This window comes from Microtus ochrogaster, chromosome 17, assembly GCF_000317375.1.
Source record: "Microtus ochrogaster isolate Prairie Vole_2 chromosome 17, MicOch1.0, whole genome shotgun sequence".
In the NCBI taxonomy this organism is placed as follows: domain Eukaryota; kingdom Metazoa; phylum Chordata; class Mammalia; order Rodentia; family Cricetidae; genus Microtus; species Microtus ochrogaster.
This window is the reverse complement of record NC_022019.1, coordinates 7,904,005-7,926,601: the sequence shown is the minus strand read 5'-3', so window position 1 is coordinate 7,926,601 and position 22,597 is coordinate 7,904,005. Positions and strand designations below refer to the sequence as shown.

General features: G+C 45.4%; 1 protein-coding gene across 2 annotated transcripts in view; it reads left to right on the top strand.

The window, feature by feature from the left end:
- Ift88 (intraflagellar transport 88) overlaps nucleotides 1-22,597 on the top strand; it is a 94,609-nt gene that overhangs the window by 69,781 nt on the left and 2,231 nt on the right. For both annotated transcript variants that reach the window (XM_013349242.2, XM_005355431.3), the window contains exon 24: nucleotides 8,458-8,524. In XM_013349242.2, the coding sequence (XP_013204696.1) occupies nucleotides 8,458-8,524 (67 nt within the window). The remainder of the gene's footprint in view (nucleotides 1-8,457; nucleotides 8,525-22,597) is intronic.

Genomic DNA, 22,597 nt, shown 5'->3' with positions numbered 1-22,597 from the left:
GATCCATCCTAATGGAGATTAGACCAGGATCTGGCAAGCCTTGTTGTCATTGGGAGGGTACAATCAATCATGGAAACTGTACATCAGAGGAACAAACCGTTTGTCAGGGACCCTCAGGGATTAGAGAAATCTTTTTAACAAATAATTGATTTCTTTCTCTGCCACTAATTCTTATTTCTGGATGGCTCCCTCAGACTCTTCTGTGTCTGTCTCACCTATCACCACGTCAACAGCTCCGCCCACTCAGGGCCTCAGATACTACATTACTAGGGTCAGGGTAACCTGTGACGCCCACTGTCACGTAGACGTCTTCTGTCACTACAGCTTTCCCTAAATGGTTCATACTCTCCCTCAGTCTTCAGTTTCCTCAGAACCTTTGCCGTCTACAGACTCTGTGCTCCCTGTTTTTCTTTTCTGCCCTCCACCCATAATTCTATTTACATAAGAGCATTGTTTTTGGCCCATGCCTTTAATCCCAGCACTCTGGAGGCAGAGGCAGGCAGATCTCTGTGAGTTTGAGGCCAGCCTGCTTTCCATAGCCAGTGCCAGGACAGCCAGGACTATACAAAGAAACCCTGTCTCAAAAACATTAAAAAAAAAAAAAAAAGGAAATAAGAAAAAACAAAAAAGAAAGAAAGAAAAAAGGAAAAAAACCGTTTTCTTTGTTCTTCAGTGTTTCTTTTTGCATCATGCATCAAAGAAACATTTTCTGGGTGGTCTCTTCCTTAAGTTTGAGTTATCAGCATGGAGTGGAGAAGAGCACGGTCAGAGCTAGATCGAAGGAATAAGAAGGGCTGAGAGATGGATGGACACATGGGAAAGCCACCTTCTCTAATAATTGGTGTGGGTCCCATCTTGGTTGGTTGGTCTTAGATTGTGAGCCTATGGCGCAGGTCTCTGTTTCCTGGTTTCTACAAGGAAAAAAAACATTATTAGTTATGGGAGAAAATATAATAAATTTCTGAATTAAGGATATTCTCTTCTAAAGTTGAAGCTTTATCTGTGTGTTTCTTGCTTACAATCCTTAGGGTTTTTTCTTCTGTAATTAAATTTTCTTCAGAGACATTATTGTTGATACCTGTATAGGTATATTTTAATTTATTGAAACATTTCCACATTTCTGGGCTCTCTCGTGTCTTTTTTAAATACAGTTTTCTATGACCAGTCAGATTTTCAGGGGTTTGTTTGTTTATTTGTTTTGTTTTGTTTTGTTTTGCTGTAGTTCTTAACCCCTATAATTTTATTTGTGAGTTCTTCCTGCAAGAGAAGTTGACCAGAGACATTCTGTGCAATGGCCATGTGACTGAATTCAAGACTACTTTTATCACAGCTGGCTTTTACCCAGAATTGCTGGAGAATCCAGAACTAACCCTGTGATCAGAAAGGAAGAGGGACGCAGGGGTTGGCAACAGGAAAGAGAGCCAGAGCCAAGAGCTTGGGTGACCCTAACAGTTTTCTCCGTGTTCCTAGTGGCAGGTTTCCCTCTATTAACTTTAGTACGTTAACAGCACTAGACAGTAATTGTAACCATGGGCACTGGGGTGTAGCTCGAGCTGAAGTAGCTGCTGAGTGTGTGGGAGGCCTGGATTCCATCCCCAGCACTGCAGATGAAAACAACGGCTTATGTTTATGGAGCATTTTAGAGGCCAGCACTGTCTAAGCACTCGGCCTTGCTAACTAATCCAGCTGCTCTCACTGATACTGTGATACTGAATGAGAACGGTCAGACCCACTGACCACAGAGCTTGTACCCAGTCCTGTGCTCTAGCTTGACCTTTCTCACTCCGTTCTCCTCTCCCTGCCCACTAAGTGAGAGTTTCAAAATAAGAGTGCTATCTTTTTCCTATTATTGAAACAATAAATATTCTTTTAAAAATTCAGAGCTGGATCTGGGGGCTAATCCTGATTGCTCAGAAGGCTGAGGCAGGAGGATGACAAATTTATGGCCAACCAAAACAACTCAACACTCAACAAGACTGTGTCTCAAATAATTAAAAGAGCATTAGAGGCTGGGCGGTGGTGGCACATGCCTTTAATTCCAGCACTTAGGCAGCAAAGACAGGAGATATGAGTTCGAGGCTAGCCTGGTCTACAGAGCGAGTTCCAGGACAGACAAAGCTATACACAGAAAAACCCTGTCTCGAAAAACAAAAAACAAAAAAAGAAAGAGGAGGGAGAGAGAGTAATAGAGCTGATGGCAGTGTCGAGCGCTTCCGTGGTGTGTGTAGCCCTGTGCTCAGTCCCAGCACCTGGGGAAAGTCAGGCAGATTCCTTTGTAAACCACTCTGGTTTACTGAGAAAGGATCTCAGAAGTTCTCAAGGTGATCCCACACTCGCATTCCTCCTGCCTCCGCATCCCAGCTGCCCACGCTGCAATCATGTGCCACTGTGACCCACTCTAAATAACTTTTCATTCAAGTAAAATAAAAAGGTGAAAATCACTCTTGCCACTTGTAGAGATCGGTCAACATGTTATGCTCCCAGGCGTTTTCACAAATATATGTAAATACATACATTCTTTTTTCTTTTGTTATTTTTTTAAAGGCAGGGTTTCTCTGTGTAGCCCTGGCTGTCCTGGAACTCACTGTGTAGACCAGGCTGGCCTTGAACTCATGGTTACGCCTGCTCCTGCCTCCCCAGTGCGGGGATTAAAGGCACACAGATGTTCTTAAAGGGAGTGACTTACAAAAACACTACCTTACAACTTTTAACCTCCACTTAGCCAAATAACACAGACACTGCTAGCCAGTGTCTGTTGCTGTCGGGTTTGCTCTTTATTCTATTATATGGCTATTTCTCACTTAAGCACTGAGGAACTGAGAGCCATCATTGTCACGGCACCAATGCCTCCTGTGTCTACCATCACACCCCGCCCGAAATGAGTGTGACTCTGAATATTTACAAAACCCGCATCTCCCGTGTAGCAAGAACATCACCATGATGCTGTTTAACAGCTACTGTTGAGTTCCGGAAATGGACCTGGTCCTGGATGGATCTGGGTTGGGCTGTGGATCAGACATCAGTCTCAGAGTAGACCCTGGAGTGCTGTGCAGGCCACCATGGCCAGGCTGACACCATGGCTCTGGAGCCACAGAGCCAACTCCAAACTCCCATTTGCATTTACCCTTCATACATAAATTATATTTTTGTACCTATTTGATTTCCATAGTTAATGCTTTCTCCAGACAGCTTCTCCAATCTCAGAATTTGTCTAACTGTACAAATTCTAGATCCACCCTGTCATTATCTTAATATACTTCCCACCTGACCTTTATTTTCTCATCTCAGAGGTGCCTCGGCTCAGCCCACTCACCCTGCTGGCTGCCACGTTTGTGTTATGCCCTGTGACAGGGTCTCTCTTCCCTGGCCTTGCCTAGATTACCTGTTAGGTAGCTCGATAGCACTGTAGCCCGGCGCTCCTGAGTTCTTTCTGGTTTTTTCTTGGCTCTGCCTTGGCTGCTTTCCCTCTCTATACTGACAGGGCAAGACCAACTCCCAGCCAGCTCTGGAATCCCTGGGGGACGTGCCAGAGTCAGCCCCATGGCCTGATGGGATTGCTGTTGTCACAGGTCTGTCCCTGGGGACTTTCTTCTGCACCCACTGAGGAAGAATGGTCGCCTAGGAAACCGATGGTCAGACTTCTCCCCATGGTGTCAGCAGTGAACAGCTGACTAAGGCTTCATGGTTCCTATTCTTTGTCATCTTGGTGGCGTCTGTAGAAAACCCTTTTCATGGCTCTTAACAGTGGTTGGCCCATTAGATTCCTTTCTGATTGGATTTGCTGGTTTTTCTTTTTTTTTAATTTTGTAAATGTAATGTGTGTGTGAAGAGAGAAAGAGCTATGGAGAGCCACAGAGAGAATGTGAGCCTGCCTGTGTCACAGTGCATAGAAGGTCAGAAGACAACTTTCAAGAGCTGGTTCATTGCTTCCGCTGTGTGTTCAGGGATAGAACTCAGGAATCAGGCTTGCACAGCAAGTGTTGTTACCTGCCGAGCCATATCCTGTGGCCATTATTTGTTGGGTTTTTGTTGGGTTTGAGTGCACGTGGATGCTGAGCTGGGAGTAAGGATGAATACTGTTCTACAGACAGGGTGTTAGAGGAAACCTTGAGCCAGCAGAGACACACGGGGCATCTCCAAATAGAGGAACTGGAGGAAGACTTAGGGGCCTTACAGGATGCTCTCACCTCCAGTCCATGCAGCAGCAGGACACACTTGCCACGGGTGAAGAGGAGAGAGAGTGGAGTTCTGTGGGCATGGGCTGAGATGCTGAGTATATCCTTGATGCCCTGTGGTGCCCATCTGCGTGCTTGGCCATTTCCCAGTGTCCTGGGAAGAGGAGAGTCACAGAAGCAGCCGAGGCTCAGGTTTCTCTTGGTGAATGAGCCAGAGAGATGAGTCAGACGAGGGGTGCCCATGGTGGGCCAGGAGTCCAGATGGACGGAACGCAGAGATTTAAGTGGTTGTTAGAAAAATAGGGTTCAAACAGGGGTAGAAGGTTGTAGCTGAGGGCAGGGACAGCACGGTGGATAAAATAATTTGGTGGCTATGAAAGCTCACGCCTCCCTAAGAATCCTGTTCCCACCTCAGGCCACCTGAGCAGGATGCAGGAGTCATCTTCACACATGATGGGGTGACTCTGAAATTGGATGTTGTGATTTTTTTTTTTTTTTTTTTTTTTAGCGTTGCTCTTTCTGCGTAGGATTGCTTTGGCTGCTTGGGATCTTTAGTTCTATTCCTAGGTTCTTCAAGGCTCTTATAATGAAGAGATATTGAACATTGTCAAACGTTCTCTCTTGTATGGAGGTATTGTGGTTTCTGTCCTCATGTCTGCTTATGTGCTGGGTTACCTTTATTAGTTTGTGTCTGCTGGATTGTTCTCCATCCTTGGAATGGAGCCATCTTGGTTATGATGTGTCATTTTTTTTAATGTGTTGAGTTTAGTTTGCAAACATTTTATTGATAATTTTTATGCCTATGTTTATTGGTGAAATTGTTTTATAGTGTTCTTAATGTTTTGTTCTGTCTGTACCCAATTTTGGTATTAGGGAAATGTAGATTTTTTTAAATTTATTTATTTATTGAGGATTTCTGCCTCATCCCCGCCACCGCCTCCCATTTCCCTCCCCCTCCCCCGATCAAGTCCCTCTCCCTCATCAGCTTGAAGAGCCATCAGGGTTCCCTGACCTGTGGGAAGTCCAAGGACCGCCCACCTCCATCCAGGTTTAGTAAGTTGAGCATCCAAACTGCCCAGCCCCCCCCCAAAGCCAGCGCGTGCAGTAGGATCAAAAACCCATTGCCATTGTTCTTGAGTTCTCAGTAGTCCTCATTGTCCGCTATGTTCAGCAAGTCCGATTTTATCCCATGCTTTTTCAGACTCAGGCCAGCTGGCCTTGGTGAATTCCCGAAAGAAGATCCCCATTGTCTCAGAGTGTGGGTGCACCCCTCGCGGTCCTGAGTTCCTTGCTCGTGCTCCCCCTCCTTCTGCTCCTGATTTGGACCTTGAGATTTCTGTCCGGTGCTCCAATTTGGGTCTCTGTCTCTGTCTCCTTTCATCGCCTGATGAAGGTTAATATTCAGGGGGATGCCTATATGTTTGTCTTTGGATTCACCTTCTTATTTAGCTTCTCTAGGATTGAGAATTATAAGCTCACTGTTCTTTAATTATGGCTAGAAACCAAATATGAGTGAGTACATCCCATGTTCCTCTTTTTGGGTCTGGCTTACCTCACTCAGGATAGTGTTTTCTATTTCCATCCATTTGTACGCAAACTTCAAGAAGTCCTTGTTTTTTACTGCTGAAATGTAGATTTGTAGAATGAGTTTGGAATAATGTTCTTTCTCCTTCTGTTTTGTAGAACAATTTAAGGAAGCTCTTCTTTGAATGCATGGTAGAATTTAACAGTGAATCCATCCTGTCCTGGGCATTGTTGTTAGACTCCTGTTGCATTTTCAATGGCATTGCTAGTTATAGATCTCTTTAAGTTATTTCTGTCTTCTTGATTTAATTCTGGTAAGTTGTATGTGTCCAGGAATTTATCTATTTCTTCAAATTTTCCAGTCTTTTGAAATGTAGGTTTTCAGTGTATTCTATAATAACCTTTGGATTTCACTGGACTCTGATAACCTTTTTTTTTTTTATTTCTAATGTTATTAATGTGAGTCTTTTTTCTCTTTATTTGGTTAAATTGGCTACGGATTTTCAGTCTCAGTGTTTTTGCAAAGAGCCAACTTTTTATTTAATTCTGTGTTATCTTATCTCTGCCTCACAAATTGATTGCCTTATTGTTGTCATCTGGTGTGTTGGATGTTTTTCTAAGGTTCATCATTAGGTTGTTTATTTCAGCTTTCTTTAATTAAAAAAAGGATTGCTGTGAGTGTGTACATGATTGGGGGGAGGGGCATGCATGCCACAATACGCCTGTGGAAGCCAGGGGACAGTTCTGTAGAACTGGTTCTCTTCTTCTACCCTAGAGTGGATCCGGGGATCGAGTTCAGGCCATGAGACTTGCAGGCCAGTACTTTCACCTACCGAGCTTCCCACTGACCTTTGATGTTTCCTGTGCACACTCAGCCATAAACTTTCCTCCTAGAACTGCCTTAGCCATATTTGACAGGTTTTGATCTAGGAATGTTTAAATTTCTCCTGATTTCTTCAACAACCTGCTGATCACTCAAAGTTTATTGTTCAGTCTCCAACTCTTTGTGTGTTTTCTGTTTCTTTCTGCTGTTGACTTCTAGTTTTATTTGACTGTTAACTGGCAAGACGTAAACAGTTAAAATTATTTTATTGTTTGTTGCTATTAAGACTTGCTTTGTAGCCTAGAAACTGTTTAGAGACTGTTCCATGGACTGCTGAGAAGAATGTATATCCCATATCCATTGGATAGAATATTCTGTAGATATGTGAAGTCTATTTAATCTATAGTGTAGTTAACTCTGCAGTTTATTGCATCCAAGCTGAAACTCTGAGAGAAGAATGGAGTGCTGAAGTCAGTTATTATTACTGTTTCAGGACCCACCTGACCATTTGGGGTTTGTTTTATGAAACCAGGAGCTCCAATATTCATTGCTCATATATTTACAGTTATTATATTTGTTTGATGAATTTTTGGGTTGGGCACTAATACATTATATGCATGTATGAATATTAAATAAAGTACTTAAAAGACAGCTCTAGCTGGACGGTGGTGGCGCACACCTTTAATCCCAGCACTTGGGAGTCAGAGGCAGGCAGATCTCTGTGAGTTCAAGGCCAGCGTGGTCTATAAGAGCTAGTTCCAGGACAGGCTCCAAAGCTATAGAGAAACTTAGTCTCAGAAAAACAAAAGCAAAAAACAAAAACAAACAAAAAAACTCGAACAGCTCTAAATAAAAAGTTTGATACTTAGGCAAAACACAAAACAACCATATATTATGGAAAGAAATTGAAAGAATACCACAGTTTTCCATGCGAGTCTGAGGACCTGAGTTTGACATCCTGTCCCCATGTAAAGGCTGAGCATGACACACGTCTGTAATCACAGCACAGAAAGACAGAGGCAAGAGCATTCCCGGAGCTGTAGGCTAGCCAGTGTAGCCACATATCCCTGACTTCCAGGCTTAGAGATCCTGTCTCAAAATTAAGGTAAAGAGCAACTAAAAAAAACATCCAACCTCAACCTCTGGCCTACATGTATATGCACATACGCACCACCAACACACACATACATACTTGCTTGCTCACACATGGGCCCATCACAGCCTGGAGATGCCTATTGAAATGCTTCTGAGTGTCCAGAACAGTAACTGTTGGCCAAACCGTAAGTGCGTGTGAGATTTTAGTAACACTTTTATTTTAGAAGTATAATGTCAAAAGCCAGGATGCTTTTGTTTTGTTTTTTTGAACCCTCAAGTGGACTGGGTTAACTGTCACAGATTAGGGATGGGGTAGGAAATGGCCTTTGGTACATGTTTTTCTCCTCTTCCACTTTTTCTTTCAAATTATTATAATGTCCTGAATCTTTTTATCAAGAAAGTGCTGTTGGAAGTTTTTGTTTTGTTTTTCGAGACAGGGTTTCTCTGAAGCTTCGGAGCCTGTCATGGAACTCACTCTGTAGTTCTGGAGTGGGGAGTGGGGAGGGTCGTCAGACCTTACTTTCAAAAGAATTCTGTCCAGCCAGGCATGATGACACTTGCATTTAGTCTCAACAGAGGCAGGCAGATCCATATGAGTTCGAGGCTAGTCTGGTCTACAGAGCGAGTTCCAGGTCAACTAAAGCTACATACAATACTGTCTTGAAAAAACAAAAAAATAAAATAAAAAGATTCTGTCCTTTTTTCTGTTGACTCAGCTCTTGGATGGTGATGAATTAGTCCTGAGGGTCACGTGGTAATGCTAGTTTTACATCACTCTTTTGTTCTGTGTGGTTCTGAAGGAATGTCACTTATTCTTCTCTCCTTGTCCTGTTGCTTTAGCGCATAAAATCAGGCAGAGACAGCAGTGGAGGCTCCCGCAGCAAACGAGAGGGGAGCGCTGGCAGTGGTGAGTATCTTCCATGCTCTAGAACTCTGGATTCCACAGAGACATGGAGATCACCCCGGGGGGTCCTCTACATGTTGTATGTTCTATGTCTGTTTATGTATGTACACAGTGAAACCTCACCTATTCTAACCTGGCAAGTGGTTGTTCTGATAGATATGTGTTTGTAAATGTTGCCTTATTTAGTTCTTAATTTACATGCCTGTTTCTGCCCATTGATTAGTCAAGTTCACGTTGGAGAATGGCATAGATGGGCATATGAATGAGGATTGACTGTTAAGATTCCAAAATTCCAGCTGGGTCGTGGTGGAACACGCCTTTAGTCCTAGTACTCGGGAGGCAGAGGCAGGAGGATCTCTGTGAGTTCTAGGCCAGCCTGGTCTACAAGAGCTAGTTCCAGGACAGACAAAGCTACAGCTACAGAGAAATCCTATCTCGAAAAACCAAACCAAAAAGAAAAAGATTTCAAAATTCCCTTGTAAAGAACTCAGCCCGAGAAGCAATGTGGCCCTGGGGATGCTGACAGCCCAGATCTCTAGTCTAACCTACCTCAGCGGCGTTGCCCTTCTAACAAGGGGATGTGTGTCACATCCTGTCTTGATCTTGACAGCACACTTCTGCTTGTGAGCTAGCCTTTAATACTTTACATGCTTTTGAAGTTCTTGACATTTTTTAAATTCCTTGATTTTGGTTCCTTGTGGCATCATTTGTTAACAAAGTATTATAGTGCATTTTCTATTTTTTTCTCAGCTTCTGTCAGGTAGTGGTAGTGACAGTAGAAATGTAATGGTTTTAAAGAAGCTAATTTTTAAAGAAATATAATGCTGCGTTTCCCTCCGTCTTCTCATCCCCACACTCCACGCTGTCCCGCACCCCGCCCTGCTCTGGCTGACAAGCCAGCAGGTTGCCTGTAGTGTCCTAATGCAGGGGTGTGGCGCTGGCACGTGGGGAGGAGTGGGATGCGGTCCCTGCTGGCGAGGCGGTTGACATCCAGTTAGAAAGACATGGGCTTCAGTGCCACTGCCAGGCCTGCTTGGGTAGAAAAGCACGTGGGTTTTCTGATTTTCCTGTGGACAGAAAACTGCAGTTGAGACAGAGTCTACCATGAATCCAGAGCTCTGTTTTGCTGTGTTTAGGCAGTTGTAGTCATTGGTGACATATAGTTCTAGCCAGACAGCTTGGTTCCTCAAGAGCCAAACCATCCTCCCCAGATAAACCTCTACCTCCTGGCCTGCTCCTCCTTAGGCCACAGGAGCCATGACACACAGTCTGAGAAGTGAGGAGGAGTAGTTGGTGTTGAGCCTAAGAGGCAGGAGGTAGCATCAAAGTCAGTTTGCTGTGTCTAGGAGCAGTCTAGGAGAGACTGGGCTACAAACCAAGACACTATCATCCCTACCTTCCCCTCAAAAGAAGAAACTTAGAAGGTTCCCCAGATCAAACTGATAGTGCTTGTTCATAGAAACGGGAAGATATGTGACCTGGGCTCCTTTAAAACTTAGTATCCCGTTCATAGCTGACCTTTAGGAAAGCAGTCATCATGCACTAAAATCCCGGGACCACACTGGGTGAGTGGCCCCCGCCTGTAAGCCTAGCGCTTGGGAGGCTGACGCAGGAGGATCACTACCACAGATCTGAAGCCAGCCTGTGCTAAACAGTGGGCTGGTTCCAGGTCTGCCGGGGCTACAGAACGAGACCCTGTCTCAAAAAACTAAACGAGAGCCTGGCAATGGTGGCGCACGCCTTTAATCCCAGCACTCGGGAGGCAGAGGCAGGTGGATCTCTGTGAGTTTGAGGCCAGCCTGGTCTACAAGAGCTAGTTCCAGGACAGGAACCAAAAAGCTACGGAGAAACCCTGTCTCGAAAATTAAAAAAAAAAAAAACTAAACAAGAGGGTGGGCGGGGCAGGGGAGAGAAAGAGAAAAAAAATTCTAGTAGCTCAGAGGACAGCACCTCTGCACACCTTGAGTTTTCAGAATAAAGACAAGCCTGTTCTTGATGCCTGCCACCCTGCACTCCGTTTCCAGGGCTGCTTGTTCATCTGGAAGCCTCAGCCTCCTGGGTTTCTGAAAAGCCTGCCTTAGCTCTGTAAAGGATGCTGCAGCGGAGGGAGAGCTGGGGAGGCAGTCTGGAAAGGCTGCCCAGGGCTCTCAGCAGTCTCCAGGAAGACTGCCCACCCTCCAGTGCCCTTCCAAACTGGCCTTAACTCCTCTGCAGTCAGGCTGAGAGAAGGGATGCCTGTGTGTCAGGGGAAGCTGCCCCAGCCCCTGCCTCCCACTGCTCCACTGCCAGTTTTAACCAATTCTGCTTTCTCCCATCCAGTCCATGTCAGGCCAAAACAAATACTGCTAGCACACAGTGAGCTTTATACTCACAAAAAGCCGTCCCAAGGAGAAACTTGGCCCTGGTGACACTTTCCACGCAGGGCCTCATGTCGCTTGGTTTGCTTGGCACCAGTTTAAAGGGCTGCCCAGGACCTTCCCCGGGTGCTGCGGCTTCTCCTAGCGCTGGCCTTAAATGTTCCCTGTTTCTGACACCTCAAGCACGTCAGTCCCGACGTCTTCACTTCATCCTGCTGTCGGATGTGAACACCTCTCTCAGCACCCACCCTGCAGTCAGCATAAACAGGCTATGCCTGCCTTCTTCTGTCTGCCTTGGGAGGCCCTCGCCCCTGCCCCAGGATACCCGCAAGCCCACTACAACAGCCCCCTTGTCCTCAGGTGCTCCACCTTCCCATCCCCGTTATTCCCGTTTAGGAGTTCCTAGAGGGAAAGAGCCTCTCCACACCTCCATGGTGAACCCGTGATTCCTGGTAGTCTCTACAGTAGGACAGCACTCAGCCTCCACACATCTACAGATCAGATGGGGAAGAAAGGCTCTCAGTAGAGATCTGCACAAAGCCCTCCTGAAGCAAGTACAATGTGGTAAAAACAAATGCAGGAACCAGGCATGGTGGTGCATGCCTGTAGTCCCAGCACTTAAGAGACAGGTGGATCTCTGAGTCTGAGGGCAGCCTGGTCTATAGAGTAATAATCAGGGCTACACAGAGAAACCCTGTCTCAAAACAAAACAAACAAAAATACAGGGGCATAAACTAGCTTTGAAAGTCTGATCAGAGAAGGATACAACGAACCCACTGTGTCAGGATCATGGTTGTACAGTGTAGCTGTCTGCAGGGTTCACCTCTGAGAACTCTGGTGTGTTGATTGGGTTTGTGTTTTTGGATCAGACTAGATCACCTCTCCTTCTCCAAGTAGCTCCAGCCTCGAGTCATGCAGAAGGCTCGTCAGACTGCTGAAGACTCCTAGGGTCTGAGGAGCTGCCAGTCCTACTGTCCCTGCTGCGAGAACCATGGCTCCACTCAGTTAATGCCAAAGCTAAATGTGATGCAGTTGCAGGCAAAGGTCATCCTGTTGTTCCCATGGCCGCTTCCCAGTGCGTGTCAGTGTGGTACCCAGCCTTAGGTCTCACCCTGGCACTGGCACTACAGGGGCTCACCTTGTGATGCCTCTTCCCTTATGTGCACAGCCATGGAGCCAGCCTCCACACTGCCTGGGACACATATCCTCAACACATGACACTTTCTGCTGTGGGTGTTTTTGAGACACACTTGCTGTGGTGGCCCAGCTTTACCTTGAAACTCGCTGCCACACTCTTGCTTCAGCCTCCCACGTACTGAGGCCATGCCTAGGATTTTCAGAACTTTGTTTTTACGGAACTAACTAAAATCAAGTGAATTGAAATATTTTGTAACTACTCAAAGAAAAAAAATGCATTGCTTTTTATAAGCAGAGTTTGGGGGTCAGGGTTTAGTAGCATATTGATAGACATGCAAAAAATTAAATCAAGAATGTCAGCATCTAGCCAGGCAGTGATGGTACACACCTTTAATCTCAGCACTCAGGAGGCAGAGGCAGGTGGATCTCTGTGAGTTCAAAGCAACTTCCAGAACAGCTAGGGCTGTTATACAGTGAAACCCTATCTCAAGATAAATAAACAAACAAACAAACAAATAAATAAATAAATGAAATTTAAAAAAGAATGTCAGCACCAAAATGAGAACCACGTATTCTACAGTTCAGAGTAGTTCCGGTGTTTCTGTTCTCCGTGGTAAACGAAGGAGGAGAACCCTGTTCTCTCCTAGTGTGCTGGCTCCACTTAGGTCAGGAAACTGTTTACGTGTCTGCTTCTCGTGTCAGCGTTCTCCAGTCCAAGGTTGCTTCCTGGTAAAGCGCTGCCTGACGCTCCCTGGCACTGTCTGTGAGCTCTCCTGAGTGCTATGTTACTGAAGGCTCTGTTGTGAATTGCTCTTTTTCGTTTGCTCTGTGTAACTGTAGTGGCTTGCTGTGCTTTGTCATGTAATTTTTGACAGTGTCCTGGATGTGAACTGCTCCAGTGGAGATGTGTGGTTTTGCTCCGAGTGACTTTGTGAACAGAAATCACTATGGCTCAGTGAACAGAAATCCACTTTTCAGTCACTTTCTGAAGGACATCTTAGCTTTGTAAAAGTCCAAATTTGAATTGGAGATTATAATCCCAAAGCAGGCCGGGTTTTGTTGTTTTTGTTTAGAAAACACCTTTCAATAGTTTCTCTGGGTTTTCATGGTATTACAAGCAAAGACTGAAAAGGCCACACACCTATGCCTCCAAGGATGGAGAGATCCTCAGATTTGGTCTGGATGGTCGCTACAGTCTTCTTGCCAAGGAGGTATTACACCTACACCTGAGTCACCTGGAGGAAGGGAGTGGGCTTCTCTTGTGGAGAAGCAAGCCCCGAGGGCTGGGCCAGAGACTGTCATGTCTCTGAGCATTGTACCTTAGGCAGCCCCTTCACTCCAGAGATCAAATGGATGGTTTTGCTGGACACCTTAGTTTCTGACCACTTTGCAGCACGTATGCCTTCTTAGGGATAAGCATTAGAGGACAGAGGGACACACATGCCAAAATCCCCCAGTATTGACATCCGGAACTTTGCAGAGTAGTGCCCACTGTTAAGATGCTCTGGGCATTCCATTTGGCTTAGTAATTCTGTAAGCCAAGCCAGACCATGCATGGATAATCTAGGTTACAGACCACATGTCCATGATATGACTCCATTCTGCCATTGAATTATGAAAGCATCTTTGCACATTATACAAATGAATGGGCATCAGACTAAATTATTAGACATAAGGATTTAAAGACCATGATATTCAAATGTTCCAATATATTCTCCTTTGCCTTTCCCCAACCCCTGAGAAATGTGTAACCTTTCCCTAGCTTGCTGTGTGTATAAAAAGTCTCAGGTCTATAGTGTCAGGCCCTGCTCAGGCTGAGCTTTCTGTGATGGTAGTGACATATGATACTGCCCCATGATCTAAGTGTCAGTTTCCAGCGATCTGAGATTCCATGTCCATGCCCTTCTCCTCAAACTTCGTTAGCTACATCTCAGCTACCTCCAGAAACATCTCCCTTAACAACTTCATGGTTTTGCGATTACACTTCTGTGTTTTCAGGAGAACATTTGCCTCTCCTATGACCCTTATCTTGTGCTGAGTTTAAGATCACTATGCTTAGTCCCTAGTCCCTGAACTCCTTTGTCAAACTATATTGTAAGTGAGCCTGGGCAAGTCACCAAGCCTTTGGTTCTAGTTTCCTGTCAGTAACATGAAAGGAGACTAGGACCCACCTGCCCAGAGGGAGAAATGAGTTTACACTGAGAGCTTTTAAAGTAATGTCTGGCATGGGCCTCCACTGGGTATGGGCCATTGCGGTGCTCCGACTTCACTCAGCACAACTGGAGACACTGCCGTCCGCCCTAGTACCACATCCGTATTCTTTTCTATCGTTTCTTTATTGTGTGTGCTTACATGTGACGGAAGGGCTCCCCGTGTCATAAACTGTATGTGGAGGCCAGAGGACAAGTTTGTTGAGTTGGTTCTGTGTTTTTCCTCGCTGAACCACTGTGCTGGCTCCACATCCATGCTCTGCCCAAGTTTGTTTCCGGCTGCTGGAGGAACATGTACAAGTACATGAAAGCCCCAGGAAAGAAACACATTGCTGGCTCACTAAGAGATCGCTTTTAACAGAAGTGCTGACTGACTATCCCAGTAACACCGTGAATGGAAATGTCGGTGAATCCACTTGGAATGTCAGAAACAGATTACTGAATCACAGACCACCCAAGATAAGAATGTTAGTTCTTCTTCCTGCTGCCGTGATAAGCCAAACACCTGACAAAAGCAGCTTCAGGGAGAGAGGTTTCACAGTTCCAGGTCACAGCCCTTCCCTGCAGGAGAAGCCGCAGCAGCAGGGGCTTGAGGCAGCTGGTAGCGTTGTCCCCTCTGTGCCCAGAGTCCAGAAGGGGAGGACAGGGGCAAGTGCACGCGGGCGCTCGACCTGCCTTCTCTGTGTCTGTGGCCTCCTGTGGAACCGTAACACATTCTCAGAGGCTGACTTAATCTAGACAGCTTCCCACAGGGGTACCCAGAGACTCGCCTGGAGGCGAGGAGTTAGCAGTGACTGTCACAGCTAGTGAGGTACCGCAGTAAAGGCACTTGTCCTGAAAGCCAGGCAACCTAACCTCAGTCCCCAGAACTCAGGCATAGGTCAAACTTATCCACAGTTGTCTCTGCTCTCCACACATGTGCTGTGGCATGTACACACACACACACACACACACACACACACACACACACGTCTGTTCTCTCCTTCTACCACATAGGTCCCAGAGATCAAACTCAGGTTGTCAGGCTTGATGGCAAGCACCTCTGCCTGCTGGACCACCTTGCCAGCCTCATGGGAATTTTATGTATAGCTATTGTATGTATAGCTATTTTTTCTTTATTTTTTGTTTTTTGATTTTTCAAGACAAGGTTTCTCTTGTAGCATTGGCTGTCTTGGAACTTGGTCTGTAGACTAGGCTGGCCTTGAACTCCCAAATGCTAAGATTCAAGGCATAAGCCACCACTGCCTGGCGCAACCCACAAACTTTTTTTTTTTTATCAGTTACTCCTTTGTTTTCCTTCTGATCTTCCTAGCTGTATTTCTATTTGTGTTGAAATAGGTCTTGCTGAGCCAGGTGTGGTGGTGCACGCCTTTAGTCCCAGCACTCTCAAGGCAGAGGCAGGAAGATTCAGGGCCTCCTTGGTCTTCAGAGCAAGTTCCAGGACTACACAGAGAAACCCTGTCTCAAAAAGAAAGAAAGCTGGGTGCTAGTGGTGTACACTTTTAATCCCTGCGTAGGCTCCCTCTCCTCTCCTGAGCAGTCTAGTAACTGCAGCTGCCAGAGTCAGCTTTTCCAAAGTCTCCCACGTCAGCTGATTTGTGTGCGATGTGTTTAGGTCAGCAGAGGAGAGTGAACACCTCAGCCCTCGCCGTGTAAAGATGAGTCCGTCCGTCTGTCCGCGGCAGCGTTTCTAGACATCAGCAGTTCCTCACACTCCCAGACGGTGTCTCCTGGTTACTTTTATATCAGTATCATCTCGGGGGTGAAAGAAAGACCAAAAATAACTTTTAAAATGTCTAATGAATCAGGATATCATAGTTATAGATTAGAGAACATACAGATATTATAGTTACAGTTGGAGAATCATAGTTATATTCTCAAAGGAGAATTCTTGAAGAACAGATTTGAAAGAGTCATAGCCACTGTGTTCATGACAGATTCTGATGAATGGCAAAGGTTTATTTTTTAGAAAAGCTCTTTTTTTAAGAGGCACTTCCTTTCCAAAATAAGCTGATGGGTGGCATCTGAAGGACTTCTCACGTTAAGAGAAAGGCGAGGTTGAAGAATTATTGGGTATGGATCGATCAGTTGGTCCTTGATACCTGAGTGACCAGTGTAGCCCTGATGAGAGCAGTTTGAGGCCAGTCAGAGATAGTCACATCCTGTGATCTGAGGAGTAAGCGGGCAGCAGGGAGAGAAGATACTCTGTCCCCTTTCTGTGTGCTGTAGTAACACGCATGCGGCGAACTCCTCGACCAATGAGAAAGAACGACCACCACACGAGGATTCTTCTCAGACATGCTTTTATTGGAATGCCCTTGGTTGAAGGAGAGCATGAAGCGAAGGGACCCGAGAGCCCTAAGGCAGCTGTTTATATCGGGAATTGGCACACGGGTCGCCCTGTGATTGGCTGCCACCAACAGCTGCCACCAGACTGCATCGGGATAGGCCGAGGGACCCTTATCCACCGAGCATGCGGGAAGCGGGGGACACGCAGCTCTCAAAGGCTTAGCCAAATATGGGGTTGTTTATTACCAACAAGACAGGATGTCGGCGCCATCTTGTAATGGCAATCCTGTCCGGCTCCCTGCACACGCGTATCCACACTGTGTCTTTATCTCCCCCACCACCATGGGCGAAATACTGCTGCTATGAAAATAGGAATAGAATCCCAGTTTTTACTAAATTTGGGTGTTTAATTCTTAAAAGATAATCAGGGCTGGAGAGAGAATAGCTCAGTCTGTAAAGTACCCACCATACAAGCCCAGGTGGCCCCAGAGCTGATCCCCAGGACCCACATAAAGAGCTTTGTTATGACATAAACTAAACAATGCATTGATATAGTTATCATTTTACATAATTATGTTTTTAATGTGGCTCCGTGTTAGAGTGCACGTCTCTCGTTCAGGAAGCACTGAGCTCCACATCCAGTACTTCATAAGCACTGGCCCTGTTGGTGCACCCCCAAGATCCCAGTACTTGAGAGGAGGATGCAGGAAGATCACAAGTTCTAGGTCATTCTGGGCTACATAATAAGTTGTAGGCAAGCCTGGGGTGCAGGAGACTGTAAGAGCAATGTGAATGAATGCATATAAATAAAGCTTTTATGTTCAAAAAAAACCAAAAAGAGCTATGTGTAGTGGTGCCTGCTATGATCTCAGTGCTGGGGCGTAGAGACAGGAGGGTCCCTCCCTGCAGCTTTGCCAGTGAGGAAATCTGTTTTAACCAGTGATTGCCAGGCCAATAAGAGATTGTTTCTAAAAAAGCAAGGTCCAAGGCACATGATGAAGATGACATCTGTCCCCGTATGAATGAGCACATGTCCCCAGTAAACAGAGAGAGACCCAGATGCAGACAGAGTTACACACACACACACACAGAGAGAGAGAGAGAGAGAGAGAGAGAGAGAGAGAGAGAGAGAGAGAGAGAGTAAAGTACCCACAGTGCAATATGTAGCACATTATTTGTGGTAGAAAACACTAAGGATAAATGAGGTGTAAACTACACATAGCCCCAGATGTAATTTGTCCGGTGGTAGTCACTGCAGGCCCCTGCTACCTACCCTGGACAGGATCTGCTATCAGACTTCCTAGCTATATTTAAGAGAGGATTTTACCTCTGGGAGCCCTAAAACCTGGATGCCCTAACATAACTTTAGGGGTGCAGCCAGAGTACAGTAATGGTGTTCACTAGAAAGTTCTCAGAAATCAATAAAAGGAGAAAAATGCAAGGAATGTTATTGGTTGTTTAAAATGTTTTATGGATGTGACTTCATGGAACTATTTAAGATAAAAGCCACCTTCGGGCTATCAGGTGGCCAGAGTAAGTGTGGTGTCCTTTCCTCTTGTACTGGGTGCAGCAGTGGTTAACACTCATGACAGTCCAAACCATCACTGGTGCTGAAGGGGCCATGTCCACGCATTGTTCTTGCTTTCGCTGCTTATGTGAATGTAATATACTCAATTTGGGCAAATCATTGCATTTGAATCTGATTTTAAAATCTCAGTCATGTCAGGTAGTACACACCTTTAATCCCAGCAGAGGCAGGAGGATCTCTGTGGGTTCAAGTTCAGCCTGGTCTAAAGAGCTAGTTCTAGGACAGCCAAGATTACAGAGAAACCCTAACTCAAACAAACAAGCAAACCCTCAGTATTATTCTAACCATTTAGAAAATTAGCCAAAATTTGCATTGTATTTTATGTTCTCTTTACCATTTTCTTGCCTGAGTTTATCAACCACTGTAAATAATTTTTATTCTATGTTATCACTGGGCAAGGAGCAGACTGGGTTTTCAGGTTCTTGGCTTCTTACTTGAGAATGAAATTAAAGCCCATGTAGATTGCAGAATAGTAGGAAAACTTGATGAAAGCAAAGAACTTGAGCGGTTGGGATAAACTCTGTCAGAGAGCTCAAGGACTCCAGATATTGGTTGGGGGCTTCCTTTCCTGGAGTTTAACTGGACAGGAAGTTTGGTTAGTATGGGTGCAATTTAGGTGCTTCTCTCCTCTCACCAGCAGGTTTGGATTACATAAGCTTACTGTGCATGTCCCTTCCCATAATGCATCTGATTTTAATCATATGGATGCCCAAATTATGCACAGGCATAAGACAGTAAGTAGAGAATTCTCTTTAAAAGTTCACTTTAAGGACACAGTTTGCCTGCTTGCACACATGTACCCAAAACCAGTCTAGGGCTGATTGACCCATTGCCTGTAGTTCCCAGATGGTACAATTGAAACCAAGGAGTATCAAAAGGTTGCTCAGGAGAGTAGTTTATTCTTCTTGTTTAAAGCAAGCTCTATGCAAGCCGGGGTCCTAGGTTGCTAACAGGTTGCTAGGTACATTGTTCAGAGATGGGTGTGTGCTAGCCCAAGTTATTCTCTATGATTAATTGCCTCATTAGGAAGCATATTCTTTCTCAACAAGCAAAGACGCCTTTCTCGGGAATTAAATTCATTTTTATTTGAAGAAAACGTGATGGAAGTGTATATAGATAAGCCCCTTAGCCTTTCTTAGTTTGGCGAGAGACCTTATATTGACAAGATCACAATGTCATGAGAGGTGGTTCAGGGGTTGAGAGCAGTTCTTCTTGTAGAGAACCCATGGTGGCTCACAACCACCTGTAACTCCAGTTTCAGGAGATAGGGTGCCTTCTTCTGACCTTCACATACATACACACAGGCAAAACACTCATATGCATAAAATAACTAAATGTAAAAAAATGTTTTCAAGGATCACTTTGTCACAAGGGGGAAAAGAGTGCATATGTAAAACAACAACACTAAAATGTTACAATTGGTCACCAAGACAGGATGGAGTTGGTACCAAGACCTGCCGGGAGCTTCTGTGAATAGTCTGGGACAGGAAGCCCGCGCTGTTCCAGAGTTGGAGCTGGGTTGAGGATAAGGCAGAGAAAGAGCATGGTGTTTGGTTTGCCAAATGTTCAGCTACTGTTTCTAAGCCAGTCATGTTTTGTAGTATGTTTGGTTTGTCCAAATGTTCAGCTACTGTTACGAAGTCGGCCACATTTTGTAGTCCAGCAGATTATTGAGCTGGAGCTGCAGAAGCTGGGGATATGCATAGAAAGAAAGTCCACATTCTACCTCGTATACCTTGTCTCAGCCAGACAACTATTATGTGACATGTGAATCTGGGTGGCATCCAGGAAGCCTGGGTTTCAGGGTTACTGTTGGGAGCACACCATATCAAAAACATTTGTGTCTTTCCGCAGTATCTGACTTGAAGACAAATTCATAAAAGTTATGCTGGCTGCAGTTTGCCAAGTAGTTCTGAATTCCCTGGATAGCTAGCTGGGACAAACACCAGTTTTTTGTTTTTTTTCATCCCTGTCTTAGCCTGCTAACACTGACTCTGAGCTCACAGTTGCACGTGACACAGAAGTCATATCTACACATATGTGTGTGTAGGTTACGGGATGACTACAGAAGAGCTAAGGAGGCTACAGCAGAGTTCAGAGACGCTTTCCTGAGGCAGGGGGCTGACAGAGATATGGAGGCTGTGGGGAGAGGCGGGGTAGATAAGAACCCTGTTGGAGAAGTTTCTGGAAACTCTTCATCTGCAGAAGTGGACATGCAGGACCATGAGGTACAGGACTGACGGGTAAACAACTGGACAGATGTCAGAGGTTCTCTGCTTGTTGGTCCTGTGCACCAACCAGGTGTTCAGATGGCAGGTTGGTGGAGGCTTTGGTGTCAGGTATGAGTCAGAAGTGTTGTCCCCATCTTCAGTCCGGAGGTCCTGTGAAGGTCTTGGTTTGTGTGACAGTTCTGCTACGCCCGTGTCTCAGTATACTCGGATAACTTAGCAGAGTAGCCCCTTTTACCTTTAGGAGGAAGTTACTTCGTTGTCAGTCTGTGCCTTGTCGGTCATCCTGCCCCTTCATCTGTACTTAGAATGGAGTAGGGCACCGCAGGAAAACCAGTTTCACAAACTGTGAGGTAACACAAGGCAAAGTGCAGACTTCTGCCTCTCTAGCCATGCCAGGGAAGGGAAGAGCTGCTCCTCAGAAATATTGGTTACTGATTTTTGATATAGTGAAATGAATATATAATTTAAAAAGTGATTTAATATTCTTAGTTGTGTATATGAATGCGTGTACACCTCGGTGTTTACACATATGTAGAGATCAGAGCTCACGTTTAGGCATTGTCTTCAAAAGCTATCCATCTTGTGTTTTGAGACATGATCTTTCATTGGCCTGGAGTCTGCCAACTAGAGTAGGCTAGCTGACCAGTGAGCCCCAAGGATCCTTCTGTCCCCACCCCCCATTGCTGGGATTATAAGCGTGAACTTACCTAACATCCTGGCTTTTTTCTTTTCCTTTTTTACATTTTAACAGGGTTTCTCTGAATAGCCTTGGCTGTCCTAGAACTTGCTCTATAGACCAGCCTGGCTACAAACTCAGAGACCCACCTGCCTCTGCTTCCCCAGTGTTGGGACTAAAGGCCTGTGACCACGCCCTGACTTAATGTGAATTCTAGGAAATTGTCAGTCCACATAGCAAGCCCTTCACCAACTGAGCCCTCTCCCCAGCTTTCCAGCCAGACTCAGTCATGAATATTAACCTATTTGTGCCCAATGGTATTAATAATATACCCCTCAGACTGTAGTATGGGCCAAGCATGGGGAGCTGCCCATAGCCCAAGCTACTTGGGAGGCTGAAGCAGGGGGTTCATTTGACCCCACAGAAGTGTGAGACCCACTCTAAGCAATACAGTGAGACGTGTCATTTTGCTTTTTATTTTTTCCTTTTTGTTTGCTGATTGATTGATTGATTGATTGATTGATTGATTGATTGAGGCAGTCTATGCAGCTCTGTCTAGCCTGTACCTCACACAGATCTACCTGCCTTTGCCTATGGAGTGCTGGCTGTGGGTACCACTACACCAGCCACATTTTCAATTGGACAAGTAAAGCTAATCAAAGGATGTCAAGGGTTTGGTTGCTTGGTTAGTAATTTTTTGTTTTTGAGACGAGGTCTCATATGTCCCAAGCTGACCTTGAACTCATTATGTGACTGAGTATGACCTTCATCTCCTAGCCGGAACTACAGGCCTGTACCACTATACCCAACTCAGGTTTCATTTCCTTAAAGGTTTCTTTTTTCACAGGATTTGAATCTTCTATGACTAGGAATTACATGTCAGGATTCTAGGAGAGTGTAAAGGCCTAAAGGAGACCTCAGGGTTCTGTTGCCAACTTGTATGTATGTGGAAAATGAAATAAATATCCCCAATGTGGTAGCTCATCAGGTGGTGGTAGCACTTGTCATACGGTATGGTAGCTTGTCAGGTGGTGGCGCTTGCCATATGGCCTGGCAACCTGAGTGTGCTCCCTGGAACCCTCATAAAGGTAGGAGGAGGGAACCAACACCAGAAAGTTGTTCTCTGACCTCCACATACACAAACACATCATGCATACACATCAACAACAATGAAAACAATAGCTTTTAATTAAGAAATACTGGGCCGGGTGTGGTATTGTACACCTTTGATCCTAGGGCTCTCTCCAGGAGGCAGGAAGACCTCTGTGAGTTTAAGGACAGCCTTGATGAAAACTGAGTTCAAGCCAGTCAGGGTCACACTGTGAATCCCTATCTCAAAACGAAAACAAAATAAAGCTGCCTAGAGCAAGCCAAATACGATGGTGCATGCCTTTAATCCCAGCACTTAGGAAACAGAGGCAGGAGGATCCGAGTTTGAAGTCAGCCTGGTCTACAGAGCATTCCAGGGCAGCCAGGGCTACACAGAGAAACCCTGTCTAGGAAAAAAAGAAAAAGAAAAAAAGTAAAAAGAAAGCCGGGCGATGGTGGCGCATGCCTTTAATCCCAGCACTCGGGAGGCAGAGGCAGG